Source organism: Empidonax traillii, unplaced genomic scaffold (assembly GCF_003031625.1).
Source record: "Empidonax traillii isolate 1590-97213 ecotype Southwest subspecies unplaced genomic scaffold, ASM303162v1 scaffold911:size244615, whole genome shotgun sequence".
In the NCBI taxonomy this organism is placed as follows: Eukaryota; Metazoa; Chordata; class Aves; order Passeriformes; family Tyrannidae; genus Empidonax; species Empidonax traillii.
The window spans coordinates 29002-52571 of NW_020956104.1; the positions used below are offsets into that span (position 1 = coordinate 29002).

Genomic DNA, 23570 nt, shown 5'->3' on the forward strand with positions numbered 1-23570 from the left:
GGCAGTGCTGGAAAATACACCTGTGCTCTGTGGGAAGGCACTGGACCCCACGTACCACGAGCCACTTCCTGAGGTTTTTCCTCTCCCTGACCTGCACGTCCAACCAGCTCTGCGCAGCTGAACCATCCACTTGGCCAAGGCTTGGCAGACACATCCCTGGTATGGCCAGACCTGTCACCCTGTGCAGGCTCCTCGTGTGCTGGTACCGCCTGGCACTGGCAGCGCCTGCTGCGGTGCCCACCAACCCCCTGGAGCGGCGGGACCTCTGCCCGAAGCTCCGCCACCTCCTCGCTCAGCTCTGAGCCTCTCCCTGCCCTACAGCAGGCACTGGCACCATCTCCTGTCCCAATTCACACCCACACAGCAGCCCTGGCACTTCCTAATTGTCCTCGCTCAGGTGTGGGGCTGGGCACCTGCACAGCACACCAGCCTGGCCAGCAGAGCTGGGCTCCTGCTCCAGCAGGGCATTATGACTTTAGGGTCCCATGGGATCCCAACTGGCAACAACCTCTGCCCCTGCTCTGTGAAAAAGACCACGCTGTGCTCATGGCCTCCCCCAGGGGGAAGCTGCCTGCCTGTGACCCCATGGCAGCCCCAGGGCAGCAGGCACACCAAAGCATGACAGCTCCTCACTGCCCAGTGTCCCTTCATCAGGCTGGAAGTTGTCCCTTGCCTTGGGCCTGCCCAAGATGGGGGGACACGGCCAGGACTCAGCACAGATTTGGCCACGTGGGTGGAACGTGGTGGAGAGGGGCAGGAACTCTGCCTGGCACGGGGCTCTCCCTGCAGCTGCCCCGAGCCCAGCTGGGAGGACAGCAAGACAGGCTGGACAGTCGGCCCCAGCAGGCAGTGAGTGAGCAGGTCTGCCACAAGCAGCAGGGTTTTGGCCCTTGCAGTCCACGTGCTGACACGTTCCCTCCTTCAGGCCCAGGGCAAACTGCACCCTGGGCCCTGCCCTGGGGCACTGCAAACCCCTGGAGCCAGCAGAGCCCAGGGCACCCTCTGACACTGCCCTTCCCAGGAACAGCACAAACACCTGGGACTGTGAAAGCACCCAGGTGCCCCATGCTGGGAGCAGGGGCCAGGCAGCAGGGGGGCTGCAGGACAACAGCCCTGGCACCTGTTGTAGCTTGTGCAGGGTGAGGGGCAAAGGTGCAGCCAGAGGCAGGGAACAGAAAGCAAGCAAGATTCGAGATGTGAAGACTGATCCAAGCACCCAGTGCGTACTGGTCCCTCCCCAGGGCACCCCAGTGTCCACTGTCTGCCCACTCTGACTTCAAGGAGAGGGTGTTGCACCCAGGAGCTTTGCATTCAGGACTCAGACCACTTGTGCCACAGCAGTGTCCTTGCAGGGCTCTGCTGAGATATCCAGTGGGGTAGCACTGGAGTGGAACCAGAGGAGATGGAAGCTGAGCCACTCCTGTGTCACTGAGGGCCACCACACTCACCAGGAAGTTTGTAAATTAATGTGACGGAAAAGGGAAACTTCCAAACACGTGCTGTACCCCACCTTGCCTGTCAGTCTCATCTTGGGCACACTGTGCCATTTCCAGCCTCTGTGGCTGTCAGAGATGAAAGAGGCACCATCATAGAGAGGACAAGGCTTTTTTGAAAAAACCATCACAGCCATGAACGATCTCTTGGGGCCATGTCTGGATACAGCTTTCTTCAACCCCATCCCCAGGCTGCTGAAAAGACCAAGCAGAGGGGAACAAGGACTTCCTGACTTCCCAGCACGGAGAAAGGTTCAGCCTTGTCCGTCTGAACAGTGAAAGCCCTGACAGAAAGGAAAGCCAGTGGTGGAGAAGTATCCCAGGGCAGCCTCTCAGCTGTGCTCTTCAGCCACCAGCAGCAGAGACCCTGAGAGTCCCCTGAGACTGTTCCCTGGGAGGAATGCTTTCAAGCAGCTCCAACATAAACACCCCAACCTGGCGCTGGCTTTCCCAGCCCGCACCCAGCTCCAGCAGGCCCAGCGTATCCGGCAGCTCTTCTCAGGCTCCAGAGCTCCATTGTTTGCTTTCTCCCTCCCAGAAGCCTGGAGAAAAGACCCCCCAGCTCAGCTCTGCCCTTTCTAGCAGTGGTTTTCCTGGTGCTGTGGCAGAGGTGAGTGGACAGGGATGTTGGTGTTTCAGCAGCACCCACAGAGGGGCAGGGATGTGACCCACCCACACCCAGGCCTGCCCAGCTCTGAGGACAGAAGCACATTGTGTTTGCACACCCTACCCCAAGCCTGGTGGCACAAGAAGGAAACAAACCTGTATGAAGGATTCTGATAGTGTTTCTGGCCTGATTATGAAGAACTTAATACTGGTACTACTTCTGCTATGCCCCGAGAAATGTGAGCCCATGGTAAGGCAAACCAGCCTAAGAGGTACTGTCACAGCCACCTTCTCATCACACACTCACTCCTCTTCCAGCACATCTTCCTGGCACTGTTAGACCAAGCCCTCACTCCCTCCCAGCCCAGGATACTGAGCTGTCAGAAAGGTGGGCAAGGAAGGGGTGAGCAGTACAAGCTGCTGCCCACACAGAAGAGACCCTCATTTTCTTCTTCTGGGAGATAGGATGTTCCCAGGGAAGGTGGATTTCTATACAAAGGATTTTAAGATGCACTGTTATCACAAGGAGAACCTCAGAAACAGCACTTTTAAACATGTCCCTGATGCTGGGAAAACCAGAGGAAGAGGAGCTGGGACAGCACAGCCCACTCACAGCCCTGGCCAGCAGCGTGCCAAAACACTGCAGACCAGCACACAGGCTCCACTCCCAGCCAGACTGTCTTCTTCAGGCCTTGGCCCTCTGCCATGCTCAGCCCTTTCTGTCCCGCTGCCTCGAGGAGTTCCAGCAAACCTCAGCACGGCTGCAGCGGCTCACAGGACACTTCCAAAAGGCTGCATTCAGCCCTGGGCTGGTCTCACAGTCCCCAAGGGAACTTGTCCATCCTTTGCAGAGCTCTCCAGTCTGTGAAAGGGTAGTTTGGCCATCACCTTCCCTGGGATCCCAAGAGCTCAGGAAGGGTCTGGAGCTGTGAGGCCAGTGCTGCCCGCTGTCCCTGTCGGGCAAGGGAGAAAGGAGAGCCAGCCCCGGGAAGCATGGGTGAAAACCAGCCTGGGAACAAGAGCACAGGCAGAGGAGCTTCCCCAGGAGGCTCCAGGGATGGCCAAAGGCATTAGGGACTCCCCCACGGCCGCAGTTGCCATTTCCCTGGGACTGACCCCCTGTGTCACCTCGGGGAGTCAAAGGCCAATGTTTAGAGAAGGCAGCTTTGAGCTGCTGTGCTTCAGAGAGCTGGAAGAGCAGCAGCACGTGGTGGCAGTGAGGGAGGGGTGGGATGGGCATGGCGGCAGAGGGAATGGGCAGCAAGGTGTGAGTGCAGCTCCCACCTGGCTGGGGAGCATCTCCGTTCCGCTTGAGGCTGCCGAGAGCACACAGAGGGCTGAGATGTGGCAGCAGGCACAGCAAATTCAGCAGTGCTGACTGAAGGCTCAAGAGAGAAAAGGTGATAAAGAACAGTCTACTAAAAGAAGAAAAAAAACCTCAACCACAAAGTATTACTAAAAAAAGGGACAAAATCCCTTCCCCCAGACCTCTGTGGCATGTGCTTGCAGGGGGCCCCTCGTGGGGACTACACTGGTCTCTTCCCTCTCCATCCATCACAAGATGACAAACAGGAAGGAAAGAAAAACAGTACCTTTTGTGCTGGCATTAAGAGACAAAAGGGAAAGCATCTTGGGTGCAGGTACCTTTAAAGATGTCAAATGCTACCAACAGCACTCAGGGGGCTCACCCTGTGTTTGTGCAGCTGCATCCCTCCGAGGGCAGGAGGAGGACATGCTGGAGTTTGCCTTTGGAGAGCAACACAGACAACAGAACTGAGCAGCTCAGTGTGCTCATGCTGTCAGTACATCAGACATCCCAGTAAGGGCATTAGATCCCCTGGGAGCTTGTGGCTCAGCTTTTGCTCCCCCTTTTATGAGCTTGCAAAAGGCAAGAAATCCCTCCTGGAGTGTCAGACCTGGGTAACCAGATATGCAGACCCTGATCACACAGCAGAGACGACACAGGATGGCTGTGCACAGAAACAGGCACAGCCTCCTGCTTCCAAGAAAGCAGCTTCCACAAACACTTACTGGAGTGAGAATCTGGAAGAGCCTTGCATGTCCAAGCAGCCTGTCAGCTCCCCAGCGAGCTGCCACTCATGCCTTTCCCAATACTCACCCTTTAGAGTTCCTTTCAGGCTCAAAGTGCCCCAGGGTTGCTGCAGAAACCTGAGCTAAGGATGGAGTAAGAGAGGAACTCCTTCCCACTCCTTTCCTTGCTGGAGAACCGGAGGTGATGACGACGCTGCCTGGCTGGCAAGGAAAGGCAAAACAAACCCCTGCCCATATTACATCACCCGCATCCTCCTATATGAGAGAATGTGTGTGGGGTCACCCCTGCTGAGATGTGGGTCACAGCTGGCATCTCTGCTCCCCCGAGGCACAGCAACTCCCCATACTAAGGCAGAGGCAGCCACATTCCCTCCCGAGAGAATGAGTCAGGAATACTTTGGACTCTGGAGCTCAGGATATCTTACACCTTATCAGGGCTCCTGCACTGACTCCTCTGGAAATATTTAGTTTTGGAGTGCCTGTCCTGGCTGCCCTAGTGCCTGCCAGGCTGCAGAGGGACAGAGAAGGGAAGCCAGTTGCCTCATGGCAAATCCCATGTGCCTGACACTCACCTGTGGACACTGGGAGTGACCTGAGGGAACTGGGAGCTACTCAGGTTCACCTTAAGGCATTTTTTACTGGACTTCTCCTGGCAGGGCAGGGATCCTCCTCTGGATGACTCTGAAGCTCGGAGGGACAGCAGGCATTGGGAGCACTACAGGCACCAGTAACGCTCTGGGCTCTTTCTGGTGCACTTTATGTGCATCACCAGTGTCTCCAGCCACTAAGATCTGCACTGAATACAGGAGAGCTTTGCAAGGAGCAGGAGACAAGTGACAAACCTCACTTCAGGGTGCATAAACTTTCCAGAACTGCCATCCTACGTGGTTTCCAACATCTTGGCTTTTTTCTTCCCTCCTTGCCTGCACCAGGCACACAGAGAGGCAGTCTCGATCCCAAACCCAAGCTGTCAAAGCAGCCTTGCCTGCTGCACCGCCCAGAACCAGGCCAAGGCCCCATGGCACAGAGGGCAGGACAGTCAGGCTCACCCTGGCACTGCTCTCACCTTGGATGAGTCACTTCTGAGCACGACCCAGCCTCGCTCGCTGCACGGCCTCCCAGCTGGCAGCACCGCATTCCCTGGGGCAGGATGATGCCCAGGGCAGGAGAGAGGCAGGGCAGCCTCAGACAGTGTCCCAGGTAGAGGGACTACCCCGATAGAGACTGGGGAGCCGATGCTTTTGTGCACCTGAAGCTGGCACGATTTCAATACAATGAAAAGCCCCGGTTGCTGTCAGACTAACTTGAGTGTAAAAAAATCTCGTAGCTAAACAAAATAGCATCCTGTTATTGTTCTTTCATTTCAGGCTTGGTGTGACCAAATAACTGTGCCCAAGAGCTCTGTCCTTGCCATCCCACCTCCTGCTCAGGTTGAAGCTGCAAGAACATGCCAGCAGTCAGCAAGTGGGGAAGGAAAGGAGCCAGAGCAGTCAGGCTCACCCACACCCCACAGCAGCTGAACCATCCCAACAAACCCTGTCATGAGTTTTTGACGGAGCTCCTGTCACCGCACGACACTCCTGCCTGTCCCCTCTCCTTCTGTTTAGCACACAGAGTGATGATTATCTTCTGATGTGCGTTCTTACGGTGCCTCACACAAACAGGGCCCGGCCCAAGCCAGGGATATTCACTCTTCAGATACAAACAGAGAAGGCTGACGCTGTCCTTACCTGCCAGAAGGGTCTTTCCTCTTCTCCCCCGCACAGTCCCACTTGCCCTTCTCCGTGTCCTGCAGGAGGGCCATGTGCACGGGGGTGCCGCGGCCGTCGCTGCCGGTGCTGCCGCGGTGCTGCCGTCGGGAGTCGGGCTGGGAGCTGCGCTTCATGGCCTGGAGCTGCGCCAAGGGCACGATGTCGCAGCCCTGGGGCCGGTGCCACACGGTCTGCCGCGTGATGGCATTGTAGTAGTAGAAGCGGTTGTTGTTCTGGTCGAAGAGCTCCCACCACTGCTTCTGGTCCGACTGGCGCACCTTCAGGTTGGGGGGGGGCTCCCAGCCGCACTCCCCCGTGGTCAGGTTGACGTACATCCGCTCCTGGGAGCGGGGCTCGATGATCTCCACCCAGTCCGAGCTGCAGGAACACGAGAGAGCCTCGTTAGTCTGGGCCAGGGGCTCAAGGCAAACGAGTTGTCTGGGAGTCCCACAGAGCTGCTGCCACTGGGCCAGGCAGCCTGACTGCAGATCAAAGCGTCGCTCGGGGCCATTCAGCAATCCAACCAGTTCGGGAGAAGCCAGGGGAAGGGTTTGAGATGGGGCTGAGACAAAAGAGCAGCTCTTTGGCACAGGGAACGGGAGGCCACCTCCACCAGCCCGGACCCAACAAGCCCAAGGGCAGGAGAGCACGTCTGCTGATGCTGGGATAACTCACATCAAGAGCTGGCACAGTCACAGGAGTGCTGGTGCCTGGGAGATTAGCACAAGAACTTGCTTTCAAGAGGAGCGAGGATCTGCAGAGCAGGATCTGCTCCTTTTGGGAGCTGCGCACTCCACCTCAGGAGACTAAAGCCCTGTTTCCCAACAGCGTGGGTAGCCTGCCCCATGTGAGTGCCTGCCTGCAGGCCCCACCCGCTGTGGGGCTGGAGGGGACCTCTGGGTCTCACAGACCCTGCTCAAAGCCCACAGTTGCCAATTCAAAAGATAAGTGTGGGGAGCGACTGGTGGATGAAACCATCTCCACTGCAGGCTCTTCCCCCTCTGCCCTGGCTGATGGGACAGAGCCACCAGGAGGGTGTAAGGTGACCCAACAGACAGGCCCTGCTGTTGATCCACAATCCTTCTGCAGCCCCAAAGAGCCCCTTGAGCCCCAGGGTCCCTTCACCAGCACCCAGACTGGCCCAGCTCAGGGCTCAGTGAGAGCAAGGCAGGCAGAGCTGTGGGACTGGTTTTCAGGTAGATCAGCCTGATGGCTTTGATGCAGAGGTGTTGGGCTGCACAGCCCTCACACACAGCACATCATCCTTTATCACCAACCCACCAACCCCAAAGAGCTGCCCCAAGTGAAAGCAAAGCAGCTCATCAAAGCCAAAACCATTTTGGATCGCCCAGATGAACAGAAGGGGGTTCAAACCCCAAAAAGGAGAGATGCTGCCACCAAAGTGACCTTGTCCCCAGGGGTATGCTCAGCATGGAACTGAAAAACAAGATAAAAACTACACACGCCCCCCAGCTCTGCTCACACTCCCCAAGTCGTGGCCCCTCACCCTGTGTCAGTGCAGGCCACAGGAAGGAGCCCCAAGTTACTTTAGTTGTTAATAAGAGCCACCTGAAGAGGACAGGTCCAAGGCCTCCAGAGCTCACTCCAGCACAACCTCCAGCTGCTTCCCAGCAAGGGCACGGCAGCAGAAGCCACTACCACAGGAGAAGGAAGATCCCTCTTGGGTCCTTGGAAGGATCAGGGGTGATGGTGGCAGCACTTCAGTGCCTGAAATGGCAGCCTGGGCTCCAGTGCCCAGCCCTGCTGGCACGGTCATGGGACAGGAGGTGCTTCCTGGCAGGGCAGCCCAGCCCAGCCTTTGGCTTTCTGAGGAAGGTCAGAACGTCTCCTGTCACCAGGCAAGTCTGGGGGTGTGTTTAATTGCACATTGCACCTCCTTGCTAGGAAAAGCGTGGGTGGATTCAGTGCTGAGCAGTCTGGCATGCAGCCCTAAAAAGCAGACTGCTCCTCAAACCCTCTGAGGATTCAAAATTGCCAGGGACAATGTCAATTCAACCCAAAATAAATGTGAACTGCCTCTCAGGAGGTGCAATTCCCCTGCCACATCTACCATGCAATGCTGACCTCCCTGCAGTCTCATGGAGGGCTGATGGTCAGGCTACCACAGCCAGGCTGGCTGGGCAAGCTGATCTGGGTGAAAGCCACTTTTTTTGTGGCATAGGTCAGTTTTCAGGCAGATCTGCTCACCCAGCCCAGACTATCGCCATCACAGCAATTCACACTGAGCCAAGAAGCAGCTGGGAGCAGAGCACACCACCTCTGCCCATGGCACCAGCTCCTGCTGGTTTCCCATGCTCACCAGAGCACGGCAGGCCCCTGCCAAGAGTGTGCCTGCAAACAGATCCTTAGAAAACCCCGTGTTCAGAAAACATCTGGTTTGCTGTTTGGTATTTTCTGACCAAAACAACATCAGTTCCCCTATTTGGTTTAAGGTGCAACATGAACAGCCATATCAGCACCCCATGCCCTGGCTCAGGAACCACAGAAGCAGCCCTGTTCCTCCCAAGCAGTTGCAATGTCAAACCGTAAGCACAGGGACGAAATAGCAAGTCACTGTCATCACCAAGGGCACCAGCAACTGCAGAGAGGGGTCATCCATCAACAGGGAACAAAAGGGAGGACTGAGAGCAGCAGCAGAGCCCAGCAGCACTGGGAGCAGAGCAGATGAGCATGTCCACGCAGAGGGCAACTAAGAAGCACTGGTAGGACAAGGAACTGTCAAAGAGGGTCCAAGGGACAGCTCAGAGGGGACACAAGAGGAGTAGTAACCTTGGAGAGCACCATAACTCTTCATGAGGACAGGCAGACAACAGGAAAAGGGGCACAGAGGACTGGGAAGGGGACTCAGAGCCAGGGGGCTCAGTGGCAGTTTGGGGACAGGCTGCTGCCGGTGCTGGAATGTGGGGGGGGCTTCACCCAAAGGTGGGGGCACAGCCTGCCACACTGGGGAGGGGCTGGGAGGAGGAGAGGTGGTGTTGGAAGGGCTGGAGGAGGAAAGCAGGAGCAGCAAGATCCCTGCTGAAGCAGCACTGGAACACACATGGGGATGAGCCTGGGAGTAAGACAGGAGGCAGTTCTGGAGGATTCGTTTGGCAAAGAGGGAAAAATGCAAAACTCAGCCCCAGCTGAGGGACCGAGAGGCAGTCGAGCCACCAAGCTTTTCAGTGTTCAAGAGCACCCTGTGCTCGGTGTGCTTGGCCAGCAACTGGGTTAGCAAAGCTTTGGAACGCTGATGGCTGGACCCACACTGCTGCTCCTCAGCAGAGAGGAGAGGTCAGCTATTTTCTGTTAAGTGTAAGCTATTGAAAATAACGAATTCTTCTCATGGCACTCGGCCACGACCGAGTGTGTGTTGCTAACTTTAGTCTTCCGTTTTAACAAGCTCACATTTATCTTTGTGTGCAAAGACACGTAAGTGGGTGACTTGGGTGGGTGACCTCTTTGCTCCCCTTAATTGAGGGGCTGAGGATGACTGAGGTGGAGTTTAACCAGGGGAAAAACTCTGCACAAAACACACTGAAATACTAAAGAGTTTGGTACAATCACACTCACGCAAAGAAAGAAGAGGAAAAGCAAGGAGCACATTCCTGGAGCAGGGCCAGCCCCAGGCTGCCATACAAGCCTCAAACATAACATCAGGAACTCTGGAAAGATGTGATAAACCCAGGATTGCAGAGAGATAAAGCCATAACTTGGACATAAAAAAAAGCATTAATTCCCATTCCACTTCATGGGGTTAAAGAAGTTTCCTGGGAATGGTTCAAATAATGCTTTTCCCTGTCCTTTCAGCTCCAAGTGCTGGGGATGCAGCAGCTGCAGAGTGCGTGCCCACTCCTGCTGGCACCTCGGCGCTGCTCCCACCAGCAGGAGTTTGGGTCTGTCTCAGCTCCTGGGACTCGGTGTCCCCAGGACAGGACCAAGCCCCTCTGTGGGCCAACTGTGGGGACAGGCAGCCTGCTGGCACTGCCCTGGCTCCAGGGAACCCTCACAGCCACCGTCACAGCCACCGGAGCCGCAGCGCACGGGGATTTCAACAAATTCCCACTTGCTCCCAAAAACAAACCCGCATTCCCAACGCTCATCCCCCTCTATTGTCCCAGATTCCAGGAGCTTCCTCTGGGTCCTGAGCAAATGCATAAATACTCTCCACACCTCACAGCTGGGACACAGGACCCAGCTCCATCTGCTGTCCCCAGCAGCCTGAGCCCCCCGGCTGTGAGGGCACGTGCCTCGGGCACGCTGATGCTCTGGAGGGTGGCAGGGCCACGGCAGGTGTTGGTTCCCCCAGCAGGGAGGTGCTGTGAGCAGGATGGTGCACCAGGCATGCAAAGAGCAGGAGGAAGAGTAGGGCCCTTTGTGCACCATCACATCTCAGGTGGGGATTGGTCCCACCCGAAGGCAGCAGCTGGGTTTTTTTAGGAAGGGCTGCAATACAGAGCAGGGAAGAGCCAGGTGGCTGCACTCTGTCCTGCAGCCTCAAGGACACAGGGATGGACATGGGCAAGCTTTGCTCCTTCATGAACAGCTTGAGTCCTTCCTGGCTGCCATTCCTGCTTGGCAAAGCCTAGGAATGAAAAATAATAATGGCAATTTTTAAAATGGGTATTTCAGCCTGACGGGGCATCCTGTGAGCATCTCCTGATTAGATCTTCTCATAAAGACTGTAAATGTTTAGTATGAGGTCCAGGAAAGAATAAATTTTTTTTTAACTAGACAAAATGGAGCAAGACCAGAAAGGGAAAGGTCCAGGTACATGGGAAGAGTCACTTGCAGGAAGAGCTGAGAAACCCCAAGAAGTTAAACAGCAACTCCTTCACAGAAGAGCTGATTTTCCTGCCACCGTGCCCCAAGTGACAACGCAGCCCAGGCAGCCAGTCCCTGGACACCACAAGCTTTTTGCAAGGCCATGCAAAGGCAAGAATAGTAGAGAAATATTTTCTTAGCTGGAACTGTCAGTTTGAGACCTCCAGCCCTCTGCATGAAGCCTTCTCCCCACTCATTACCTGTGGAAGCTGCTCAGCACCAACTCGAGGACACAAAGGACACCAAAGACAACAGAGCACCAAGGAAGGTCATGGGAAACCTCTGCCTAGGGGAGCTTCACACCAGGCTGCCAGCAAACCCCTGTGCATGGCTACAAGGAGAGCTCCTAGAACTTGATCCCCCATTTATCTTCCATGCTCTGTAATTTGTGGATTAATCTTCCATGCCAAGATCCCAGGTCCTTTCCTCCCCCTCCCTTCTTGGGGATGAGCCCTGCAGAGAGCTGGGGCAGCACTAAGCCCTTCTTGGCCAAACATGGCTCCGAAACAAGCAGGATTTTTGAAGACTAATGCCCTCAGGAGGCCTGCAGCATACTCACAGCTGGCCCCAAGACAAAGCTGCCCATTGTTCCCATCACCAGAGGTCACCCAAGTGAGGATGCGTCAATGCCGAGATAAGCGTCTTGTTAGCAGGTCCTCCTTGAGGAGGAGGAGGATGGAGTTTGGCCACCACACATGGAGAGCGAAGTACAGCTCCCAGCCACGGTGTGACAGTGGCTAAAGGCAGAGTGGATGTAAATTCTATGGCTACTCGTTGCAGAGAACAGGCAGGGTGATGGGGAGGGGCTGCTGGAACGATCTGCCCTCCAGAGATGAGGAGTTCAGAGCCTGATGCATGTGCTGCATGAGCAGGACAAGGGAACCATGAAAAGGAGCAGAAGGAGCCTTATGGAAAATGAAGCCACATCCACAATCCTGGGTGCTCTAAAAGGAGGCCCCAGCAGCAGAACAAGGCAAACCAGTTCAGGACTGGGGAGTGGGTACCATCCCAGAGGCACCGCAGCTGCTGACACTGCTGATCCTCTGCGAGTCCAGGCTCCTGGCTGGCTGCAGAGCAGCCTGGGCTGTGTTCAAGCACTCAAGCATCACCACAGATTTTTTAAAGAGAACCACGCTTGCCCCTTCACCTTCTGCACAACAGGCAAAGCCACCTCTGAGAAAAACTTTGCTCAGTGCAGACACTGAGCAACAAAGTGCAACCTCCAGGTGGCTTGAGACTGGCATATCAAAGCCAGGACGAGGCTGTGAAACTCATCTGTATCCTGGAGCTGCAGAGCCTCCAAGAAGGTCTCTAGCACCAGCTCCTTATGGTGACCTCCCACCACCAGCTGACTCAGTCAATCCAGGTTTTACTCACTGCCTTCTCTCAGCCAAGTCCAGAAAAGCTGTAATTTACAGGTTGGGACAAAAAAAGTACCCAAAACAAGCCTCTCCCCCAGATATATATATATATATATATGAACTTCTTTTAATACACATGCCTCCTTCTAACAAAAATTATAGAGGAACTAAAATAAATATAATGTCAGCCTGTTCCTAAAACTCTCCTCTGCTTCTGAAAATAAGTGCTATGCAAACAAACCAGCCTCTGCTTCGCAGGAGACAGACCAGACTGTGAAAATACAGAACAAATGGCTGTGATTGCTCAAAGCCTGAGCACATATGCTCAGCTCCAGCGAGAGCAGAGCAGGGGCAGAGCAGAGCAGAGCAGAGGTCTGCCTCTGAAAGCAGAGCCCAGCCTGGCAACACATTGCAGAGAGGAGAGGGAAGAGCACCATGGCTTGGGTGGGTTAGGGGTACCAGAGAGCCTGGAAAAGGTCCTATCACACAAAGCATCTCATTACTTTGGTGTTTTTAATTTAAAAAAAAAACATAACTAAAACGAAATACGAACACCAGCAAAGCCCCAAGCCTTCTGCTAGGTGGTTTTTTCAAACACAGAGATGTCAGATGAGAAACTTGGTGGTTTTTTTGGTTGCTTGGACTCTGTTGGCTCTTGCCTCTTTCCTGGCCATTCCCAAACTTTCCCCCAGGCCAGATGCCAGCACTGCTGGCTCCCATGGTGCTGCAGTTCACCCTGGCTTCAGAGCAGAACACACAGCAAAGGGGCAGCTCATTCCACGGGAGCAGGTTGGGGCAGCACCAAAATTAACAGCAGATTCCTCCAAAATCCTGTCTTGGAGAGAAAGGAGTAAAAAACAAGGACTTTCAGGACACAGATGAGATTTCCTGGTGTCTCTGTAAGAGCAGAGAGGGGGAGCAGAGGGGAAAATCTCTCATGGGACAACAGACACCACGACAAGTCAGGCTACAACGATAACTGAAAATAAAGCCCAGAACAGTCCCAAAGGCATAAGGTCCTACAGCCCAGGAGCAGTACCTGAGACTCGGGTGGGATGGATGCACAGGTATCTTAGACCCCACATGTCAGCAGGGAGAAGGGAGGGCAGCACAGAAACTCCCATCACACCAACCTTCATGTTTCTCCATCATCCTCTCTGTGCTGAGCGCTGCCCACCAGGGCTGGACTGACCCTGTCCTGAAATCACTCCCAGCCAAGCCCTGGAGTCACACAGAGAGGACCTGCTGGGACAGAGGGACTTGAAGTGCTGCTTGCCCCATCCCATCCCATCCCTCATTCCACCCACCATAGGACTGGGGGTTCCACAACACAGGGAAGAGCAAGGGGCAGGAAACATCCCATTTTCATGGTTTTGTGACAGAGCATAAAGCACCTGCTGGAGGGGCACTCTCAGCAGGAAGAGTCCTGGTACTGGAGACAGTCCCAGGCACCCAGGGACTGCTCAACCCAACACCAAAGGAAACTGCACCTGAGGGCAGAAGGAACAGTAAAATCCACTCCCATTAAAAAAATCTCAGCCGTGTAGATGGGTCTCAGCTCTGACTGCACCTGACAGCCAGGGAAGTGCAGGCTCCTACAGCAGCTCCTGTGTCAGAGGCAACTTGGGTAAGAGGCAAAAGACATGGCAAAAAGCAGTCAGTGTCAGGAAGGTGACAGGTGCCTCCCTCTGCTCTTCTCCAGGGTCCCCAGGCTGGCCCAGGACACAGCTCTGGCAGGTGGCCTCTCCAGCCTCTCTGTCCCAGCCAGCCCAGGGGTTTTACAGGACTGGGGAGCAAAACCACTTGCAGAGCTGGAGCCCCAGAGCACAGCAGAGAAGTGAGCCAGCTTCCCTGGGCTGCAGGGCCTGCCTGGACAACCCAGCCCCCGAGCTGCTGCCACCACGGCTGGAGTTTGCATTTTGCACGTGAGAGCACAAGGCCAAACCCCCAATCCTTAAACAGCCTCCCCAAAGCTCTGCTTTGCCCCAGACGCAGTGGCACCTCCTAAGCTTCAGCTGAGTTGTTTTTCCTTTTAAGGGCTGAGCATTTGAGAATGAGCTGCAAAAGAAAAAAAAAACTGGCAGTTTTCATCCCCTCTCTCTCCTTCAGAAACGATCTGCATGGATCCACAGCCCCATCCAAATCCCAGCTGCTGGAGGGGAGGCAGCTGTGGGGGAGGCTCAGTGCCAGCAGGACGGTGCCTGCTCAGGGGACAGGGGGTGCTCTGGGGGGAGCTGAGCCTGGCACAGCTCGGTGCTGGCCCTCCCACCTGCATCAATCCCACCACACGTGGTGGAGCCTGTTGCCAGGACTGGGACTGATACCAGCACCACTGCACTCTGCCAGTGACTGCAACCCACCTCAGCACGCTCATAACCAGGCTTTGTCCCCAACAGACAGGATTTCCATGGGAAAACTTCAATTTTAGTGATAACCTAGAGAGGAAATAGTTCAGAGTTGCTTAGGTGAAGGCATTACAGGACAACCTGCCAGTGCAGCAACAACTGACAACCACGGCTGGGATGCATCCTGCCTCCCTCCATCCCTGGTGCTGCCCCAGGCGTGCTGGGCTCAGCCCCAGGGCAGCAGCCTGATGCCCTCTCATCTTCCCCCAAGGCCATGGCCCTGGTTTCAGGGAGGATGAGCAGAGACAGGCTGTAAACACGGCTCCATGGGCAGCACCACAGTCATCCCCTCCACGGGGTCCCACCCGAGGGGGCAGCAGGACTCATGCAAGGTCATGGCCAGAGCCTTCCAGGAGTGCACACCTCTGCAGGGAGGTACCCATAGTCATAGATCTGCTTTCTCTTCGTGTCTTTTTGGGACACACCAAGCTAAGATAAATGATTTCAGCTGGAACCGACCTGGGCTTCATCCACCTCAGAGTGTGCGCAGGCACCGAGCCACACAGGATCTGCCCACCATGGCAAGCAAAGCACCCAAGAGCCTTCCAGCACGAATATCCTGGGCAGTTCCTGTTTCTATCAGGGGGGTGGATGCAAACAAGAGGAAGGGATGGAGATGGAACCCTGCATGAGTCTCGATGAGCCCCAGCACCCACCGGCATCTCAGTCAGGGACCAGAAAGCTGAACGTGGCTCCACAGAGCTCTGAGACCCCCACACCTCTTGCCAGCTGCTGAACAGCAGTAAACCAGACCTAAGCAGGGTGACCCTTCCCAACACTGACAAGGCTGCATGTGGGGCCAAGAGCATCATGCTGATATAGCTGCAGGAACAAGGTGGGGAAGATACACTTGCCCAAAGGATAAAGGGCAAAAGCCCAGAGCCCTGGAGAAGCAGCATGCAGCAAGTGCTCTCCCTGTGCCAAAGCAAGTAATGTCACACAGATGATATCCCTGCTATTCCAAGGACACAGCAGCACCCGCTGCCCTCTCTGTCATTCTAGGAATTACTGACAAAGGCCTTATCTAGCTTGTTGCCCAGCTGCTTCAGGACTGAGATTTATTCTTCCTGGCCTGCTGTATCACTGCTGATGATTTCAGGGATTCCTCCCAGCATTGCCACAAAGCCCCTGCAGCTGCTGCCTCAGACGGCTGATGCTGAGGAGAGCAGCCTGAAAACAGCAGGCTCCACCATCAGAAGCTGTTCTAGAGAAGCTGCAGCACCACATAAACCCAGCAACTGCTCCAGTGCCCTGGCAGCAGCCCACATCGCTCACACTGTGAGGAACATGACTGAAGTGAGTGATGTTCATCATTTCTGTGCATGGATCCTCCTGGGCACAGCGATGGGATGCCAGGCATTGCACAGCCAGACACACTGCAGTGCAGAGGAGTCTCCCCATTACAGCAGGGGAAAAGAATAACCATTTTTGTCCCATCTAAAGAGAGCCTAGAGCAGCCAGGACAGAGCAAAGTGAACAGCCAGGTCCCAGAGGCTCATTTACACCAGGCACAGGGATGTTTGTTTGCTGCGCAAGGGAACGCTGAGCAACCAGGAGGAAACATTTACAGAGGTTTCTGAACAGTGTCAAGGAGTGAAGGCTGGGAAGACAGGAACAGAAAAGGAACTCCCAAAACCAGCAGAGGGAAACCTATCAGCCAGGACCTCGAGACAGAACAGCCACCACAGCGAGAGCACGCAGGGATGGGGACTTGAAGGACCTCTCAAGACACCCACCTCTGGTCTAAAATAATTCCACCAGACAATTAAAAAAAAACCCATCACAGTTTTAGCTTTTCCAGAGGCAGCTCAGGAGCCAGCAGTGGCAGGGAACAGGAGCTGACTGAGGCTGTAATTACAGGGTGGAGCCCCCTCACAGCCAGGCCATGCACAAGCGGCCCGTGTCACCCCAGGTGCCAGCTGCAGATGCCCAGCAAACAGCCAGATCACAGAGCCTGGGGCTTTCAAGCACCACTCTGCAAAGCTACATATCTGAAGCAGCTACATTCCTAAATGTCTGACATTAACAAAATAATGGCCCTCTGTCTCTCTCCTTTTAAAGGGCTGCCAGTCATTTATGAGCTAAAACACAGAGTCCCTTGAAAACTCGTGCACAACACAGCCATGGACAGCAAGGGAGCAGGTTATTTCTCGTCCAGCAGAGTCCACAAAACACTGTGGGCTGAAAGCACAAAACAAATATAACAGTGTTTCATCACAACTTTTTTAGGCTGTTCCGTTCTTCAGCAGATCAGCCTGGCTGCAGCTGTCTCTGCAGACCCTGCTGGAAAAACTAAGAACAAATGCAGTGAAGCTCTTGAAAGTCTTAGCTGTCCAAGCTTGTTAAGCGTGACTCAAGTTAACCACTACAATGCCAGGACGGCAGAGGAATTTGGCAGCGAGTCAAAAGCAACAGGAATAACAGAGTCGGCAAACAAACAACTCTCCCTTGTGCTGCAAGCTGGGAGCAGGAAGCTCATCCTGACAGGACTCTGCAGAGGAGCTGCCTCAGTGTCATCATTTTCTCCAGCCCAAAGCACACCAATTTCCTCTGGCAAAGAAACAGAGGCAGTAAGTAAATAGCCGAAAACCTCAGCCACGGAGTTCATAAACCCTTTTACAAAACAATAAGCAAGAAAAATTAATTTCTCATGGAAAAGAGATTCTCGCATTTGTTTTGCCCGCAGGAATCGCTGAACAACAAGCACACAGGATACAACTGTCAGGATCCTGCAAAGCCAAGGCACTGGACCCACAGCATCGGCCCCTGCTCCCTGCACAGCTCCAGCTCTGAAAAGCTCACCTACCCAAGAGCGAATTCGCAGTTTGGGATGAAAAACACGGCCCACGTTTGATTTTTTCCCCGCTGTTTTTTTATTCTGATGTAATAACCCAGGAGAGAACCTTCCTGTGAAAGGAAAGGCGTGTTGAAGCGCTGCCCCAAACTGACATTCTTTTCCTGAGTGTCTCATCCCCTGAGCTGTATTTCGACCTCTGCTTCGTCTGCTACACACTCGTGTCTGCAAGATTAGCAGTGACTACAGTAACACCTTGGAACTCCCAGTAAACAAAAACACCGGTTATGGACAGCGCCAGTGCTTTGTCATTAACGAGATCTGGCTTGATTTAATGAGCAACTGAGACTGAGGCGCTTAAGCTTGTCTTAAAACGCACTCCCAGCCTTTTTAAAACTGAACATCTCCCGCATTCTGGCACTGATAAAGCCCAAAATGGTCTCCCCTGGTGAATCCCGGCTTTATTTAGACTGCAAAGGCTCTCCCCCGTCATATAAATGACGGGGGAGAGCCTTTGCAGTCTAAATAAAGCCGGGATTCACCAGGGGAGACCACTGGAGTCTTCAACACGCTCAGGAGTAGAAGTAGAGGGGCAAGTATTGACCTCTTCCTTCTCATGACCAGCGACAGGACTCGAGGAAACGAAGTTTTTTCACCCAGAGGGTGGTTGAGCACTGGAACAGGCTCCCCAGGGAAGTGATTAGGATAAAGAATTCCATGTTCTCACTAAATCTTTTCCTCTCAGTTAACTGACTGACAGTAGGCTACCAACCCAGCAGGTCAGGGAGTTCTGGGGAAGCGTGATGTCAAAGACATCAAAAACCTGGCAATGGTATTTTTGACACAGCTGCAACTCAAGGGAGGTTCTAACAGAGCTGGGAGAAGGTGGATGTGCACTTGGGGCTTTTAAACACAGCTAAATTCAAACGCTGCCAAGAACAGCTGAACTGCCATTTTAGATACACAGGGTTTATCTTGCTTAAATAACCAGGAGATAACTAAAGAAATCATGCAGACCAGAGCCTGGCCCAGACAATGTTCAATCTGCACCAGGTTCTCACCCTTGACCAAGAAATCAGCCTGAAATCAACACTTGAGCTTCTGTGCATAGCTGGAACACTGAATATGTGTCATCTGTTTGTCCTGGTTTAAGGGAAGGGGGGAGCAAAGAAAAGAAAAGGGATAAAAAAAAAAAAAGTCAGACTGGGTTTTATTATAAATAGCACATGAGAGACAGCTCAGCTCAGGAGGTGGCTGCAGAGCTGGCAGCACTAGACAGGATCTCCTGAACAAAAAAAATCCAGGAAATCCGCAGTGTCACTTCTCCCCACAATTGATTTTAAATGAGCTTATCCCTTGCACTTGGTACATGAGGAAGAAGAAACTTCCTGGCTACGAGGGGGGGAAACACAGTTATTAATAGCATCACAATGAGCAAGTATCAGAAGTTATGTTGCAGCCCTGGAAGATCTTGGCTGGGTCATGAAAATATCTGTTGCCATGGCAGTAATTGCTATACATGGTAACAGTGAACACTGGGGTGAGAACAATTCACTTTTTGATTTGGTGCCCATAACAAGTTCCTTTTGTTTTCTTTCACCAAAACCCCAAGCATTTATTAGCTTGCATTCAGTCCAAAACTGAGCTTTTCACTTTCAGCAGTGGCAAGGAAGACAGCAAGAAAGGGGCAGATGCAGGAAGACAGCAAAGCAGGCAGCGCTCTCCCTGGCCTTCAGCAACGGCAGGGCTGATGGACTGGGGCAGAGATCTGGACCACATTCCACTTCACTTTTTATCTGATGCCCACCTAGACAGTCTTTGTCTGCCTCCAGTGCACAGGGTTTGCCACAGATAAAAAAACAAAGAGAGCAAAAATCTGCCCAGGCACTTAGAGCAAGGACTCTTCCAAGGTGGGATGGCCTGACACTCAATACCCAACGTGGCAGCAGACCACGACCGTGTCGTGACTGTCTCATTCTGTCCTTTGCTCCCCTCCTGGCTGTTCCCCAGCCTCCTCTTCCCTTCCTGCAGCACTGCCAAGCACCAGCTGATACTTTCCAGAAACACCTGCCACCCTCAATTCATTCCTGAGTTTCAGTGCTCAGAATTTCTCCCCTCGTTTGCTCAGTCCGTCACTGCACTCACGGACACCGCACGCTCTTCCCCAGCCGGTGTTTTCATCCCCATTTCTAGGTCAGCAGAGATCCCAGCCTGGCTCCCCCAGGACTTCCCTCCAATCTACTCCTCATCTTTCCATTAACCCTTTATTCACCCACACATCCCAGGATGGACTTCACACCCCTGCCATGTGCTTGCAAACACCTTCCCGGTACCACTGGAGTCACGCCGCTCAGTTCTGGTCTACAAAAGCCATACTGGCTCTTCTCTAACATGTCATACCTGTATACATTCCCACTTAATCTTGGTTTCTGGCAACTTCCACAAACATAAGACACGCATCTTTGGTGAAACCAACTGTCCCTCCCTTCTGTCTACAGGTGAGACACCAGGAGAGGTTTGCTGGGCAGATCACGTGAGCCTAGTCATGCCCTTTCTCCATATTCTCCCTTCTTCCTCCAGAATCCACACATGTATTACAGATGCTAAAGGCACACCACTGGCTGTTCTTCCTAATAACTGTTTCAGGCTGGCTGCCCATAAGTTTACCCAAACACTTTTTTCAACCTACTGATGCCTTTTGCATCCCAAACCCCCGAGAACAATGAATTCAGAAGTTCATCACACATCCTGTAAAATAAATGGCCTTCCCCCCTATCTGCTTTAAACTAATCTTCTTTAGGTTTCATCAAGTGCTAATAGTTCTAGAGTCACAAGACCTGATAGAAAAAAATTCAACCTAACCATAAAAAGGGGAAACCTTGTGCCCATCTTTAAAAAGGTGGAAAGGAGGACCCCGGGAACCACCCTGTCAGCCTCACTGTTGTGCCTCAGAATGCCATGAACAGACCCTCCCTGAAGCTCTGCTGAGGCACATGGAGGACAGGGAGGTGATTTCGGACAGCCAGCACAGCTTCACCAAGGGTGAGTCCTGCCAGACCAACCCAGTGGCCTTCTATGAGGGAAGGGCCACTGTCACCAATGACAGATGTCATTTATCTGGACTTCTGTAAAGCCTTGGACACAGACCCCCCCCCCCCCCAACATCCTTCTCTCTCCAAATTGGAGTGATGGATTTGATGAGTAGACTGTCAGATAAGGAAGTGGTTGGTCACATCCAGAGGGTCGTGGTCAAAGGCTCAGAGTCCCAACGGGATCATCGACCCTGGTGTCCCTCAGGGGTCTGTACTGGGACCAGTGGTGTTTAATATCTTCCTTAATGACACAGATGAAGGGTGCTGGTGGGTGAGAGGCTGGACGTGCCCTGGGCTCCTCCCCAGTAGTGGGGACAGCAGGGAGAAGGGGGGATTTGCACCTCTACTCTGCTCTGGTGAGACTTCCCCCTGCAGTGCTGCTTCCATCACAGGAAGGACACGGAGCTGTGGCTGCCCCTTTCATGGAAGTGTTCAAGGCCCAGCTGGATAGAGCTCTGACCAACCCGGTCTAGTGGAAGGTGTCCCTGCCCATGGCAAGGGTTTGGAACAAGATGATCTTTAAGGTTCCTTCCAACCCAAACCATTTTAAGATTCTATCACCTTCAAGACTTTGCGTCCCTTGATCATATGCTATGCCAGATTTTTATGATCTCTCCTCATAAGGCAGCTGCTCTGCCCCTTAGTAATTTTAATTGCCTTTGCTGCAGTCTCTCCAACCCCACTGTCCTCCTCATGATGCAGAAATCAGAACTGCACTCAGCCTCCAAGACACGAACAAGGTGTTAGAGAGGGTCAAAATGCCCTTGGCTTTGCTATTAACCCCCAGAATTGATTGGCTCCTTTGACCAACAGCAGAGACAGAACTGATGATTGCAGAGAACTGTCAGCGACAACTCTGAGCTCCTTGCTCAGCTGTAACCACTAGTTCCAGGTTGAGCATCAAACAGGCCCAGTACAGACCATTTTTCCCTGTGGGTTCACCGCATTTTCCCACACTGCAGCTTATCTGTCACATATTGGTCCACTTGCTTGGTCCTGCGAGGTCCTTCTGGAGTTCCTCAGCTTTGGTGAGGTATCCAGCTGCCTGCAGGAGCCGAGGAGCCTCTGCAAAGCCAGGAATTTCACTGCACCCCTCGATGCCTGAGGGCACCCACAGACTGAGCATCAGTCTCTTGGGCCTCGCTGCTGACTCTAATCCAGGCTCAAAAATGACCAGGAAGCCCCACCCTCTGCAGTCTGTGCTTTCACCAGCTCTCAGTCCAGAACAAGACTTTTCCTCCACGTTCCTGGTGACTTTCTCTCTTAAGAGCCTTTGCCAGAGAACCTTTGTTTGAAAACAAAGCCACAAGAAGCCTTCTGGTCCTGCTCCTCATCCTCCAGCAGGTCTGTGAGGCAGGGCTTGCCTTTCCATCAGCGCTCACACTGCTCCAAGCAGCTGTGCCTGGCTGTGCCTTGCGTGACCTTGCTCTTCACTGCAGAGGGCTGGACACAGGGCTCAGACCCCAGTCCATGGAACCCAGAATCCTCCCCACAGCCCTTCCCTTCCAGACAGATACCGAGCCACCTGTTGTCACTTCCCCAACTTCCTCAAGATTCCCCACTTTTAAAAATGCCATCGCATTTGGCACCGCCGCTTCCCGTGATACCAAGGGCACTTCAACAGCAGGACACACAGGAAAGCATCTCAGCAATGTCAGATTTCAGATCCTATGGCACTCTCGACTAAGCACTATCTGTTCCTCACAGTTTCTTATCAGTTCCTCTGTTTGCTCTAAAACTATTTCTACTGAGGCTCAATGCAAGAACTCCTCAGACAGCTCTCCTGTAGCAAGATTGTAGTTAACAAAGCTCCTCCACAGGAGTCAAGTTGGCCAAAAAATGGTTTAGATTTTTTTGTGATGGCTTTATCTTCTACGCCTTTCACACCTTGATCTCTTCTGCTGCCAGTTTCCAAAAGGCTTCTGGTGCATTTGAAAGTTAATCATAGCCAGCAAATTCACTCTTCAAAAGTCTTACTCTGGCCTGCCTTATTTTGATTTTAATCTGTTGAAAAATATAGGTTTTTTGGTCTTGTTTGGATACAGCTTCCCCTTTTCAGTCAACCTCTCTCTCATTCCACCATCCTTCTTTCCCCTGCACATTTCCTTTTGGTTTTTGTATTTGTTTAAAAGGAGAGAAAACCCCCTCTGATCTCTTTTTTTCCTCCTGAGTCGCTCCTGTCATGACCAAATAACTTTCATGCCACCTCTGTTCCTATCAGCTGCTCTTTAGCAGAGACAGATCTCAAGGCTCTAACATGACAGCAGACTCAGGAGTAAACACCAGCTCTGTGGCAGGGCAGATAAGTCTCCTTAATTTTATTTTTATGCTGCCAGTCATAAAGATCCCATCATTACCCCACGCTCAGAGTTACCAGGACTGTTCCTGGGCTTTCACAGGTAACTGCCTATTCCCAGTTTCCAGATGCCCAAACCAAGACGTGTTTCCAGCTGGGAACATGTTACACAACCAAAGCACCTCCTGAGGCACCCACCAGACAATGGCAGAGGGGTCAAGGCTCCACCTTCCCAGGGGGAATACAGGAGCACAGCAAAGGGCAGGCAAGATTCCAAGAAAGCAGCACCCTGTAGCAACACCTCCCTTCCAGGGGGCTGCCACAGCTTGGACTTTCTCCCTTGTTTATTTTTGGCACTGCTGAGCGCCCAGAGCTGCAGCCAAGGTCAAGACCGGCGGGACCTTGGCAGGAGCTGGGCAAGAGACAAGAGGCTGGGCCCAGTGGCCACCAAACTGCCAAGCAGGTTTAGTCAGCAACAGCTTTGAACCTGAAAAATAAAAAAAAAAATCCACGGATCAATTCTCGCCTGAAGCACAATAAAAATGAGGATCGCATCTCCCAGCTGTTCATTCCCCTTCTCATCTTCTGTCACAGCTCAGCAGGTGTGAAGTGGAAAGGCGAAGCCCGATACCCTCCTGCAGCTCGAGCAGCACAGACAGCTCTGCGGTGACAAGGAGGGGCTGGTTGAACACCCCCCAGCAGCACCCAGTTTTCACAGTCAGACACTGACACTGCTCTCTGCCCACCAACTGCCTGCCCCAAGGACAGGCTGGGCTTGCCAGAGGACACACGGAGCAGTCCACGCTCCAGCACTGTAGTGGTTTTGAATCTAGGCCTTCCTTGGTGATCAGGTTGTAACCAAGGAACCAAGGTCATGTTCCCAGTATTCCATACAA

The 23570-nt window shown here is 53.3% G+C and overlaps 1 protein-coding gene across 1 annotated transcript in view; it reads right to left on the minus strand.

Annotated features, from left to right (window-relative positions):
* LOC114067402 (rho GTPase-activating protein 39-like) overlaps positions 1 to 23570 on the minus strand; it is a 51602-nt gene that overhangs the window by 19103 nt on the left and 8929 nt on the right. Inside the window, exon 2 of the mRNA XM_027902799.1 lies at positions 5882 to 6280. Coding sequence (XP_027758600.1) covers positions 5882 to 6280 — 399 coding nt within the window. The remainder of the gene's footprint in view (positions 1 to 5881; positions 6281 to 23570) is intronic.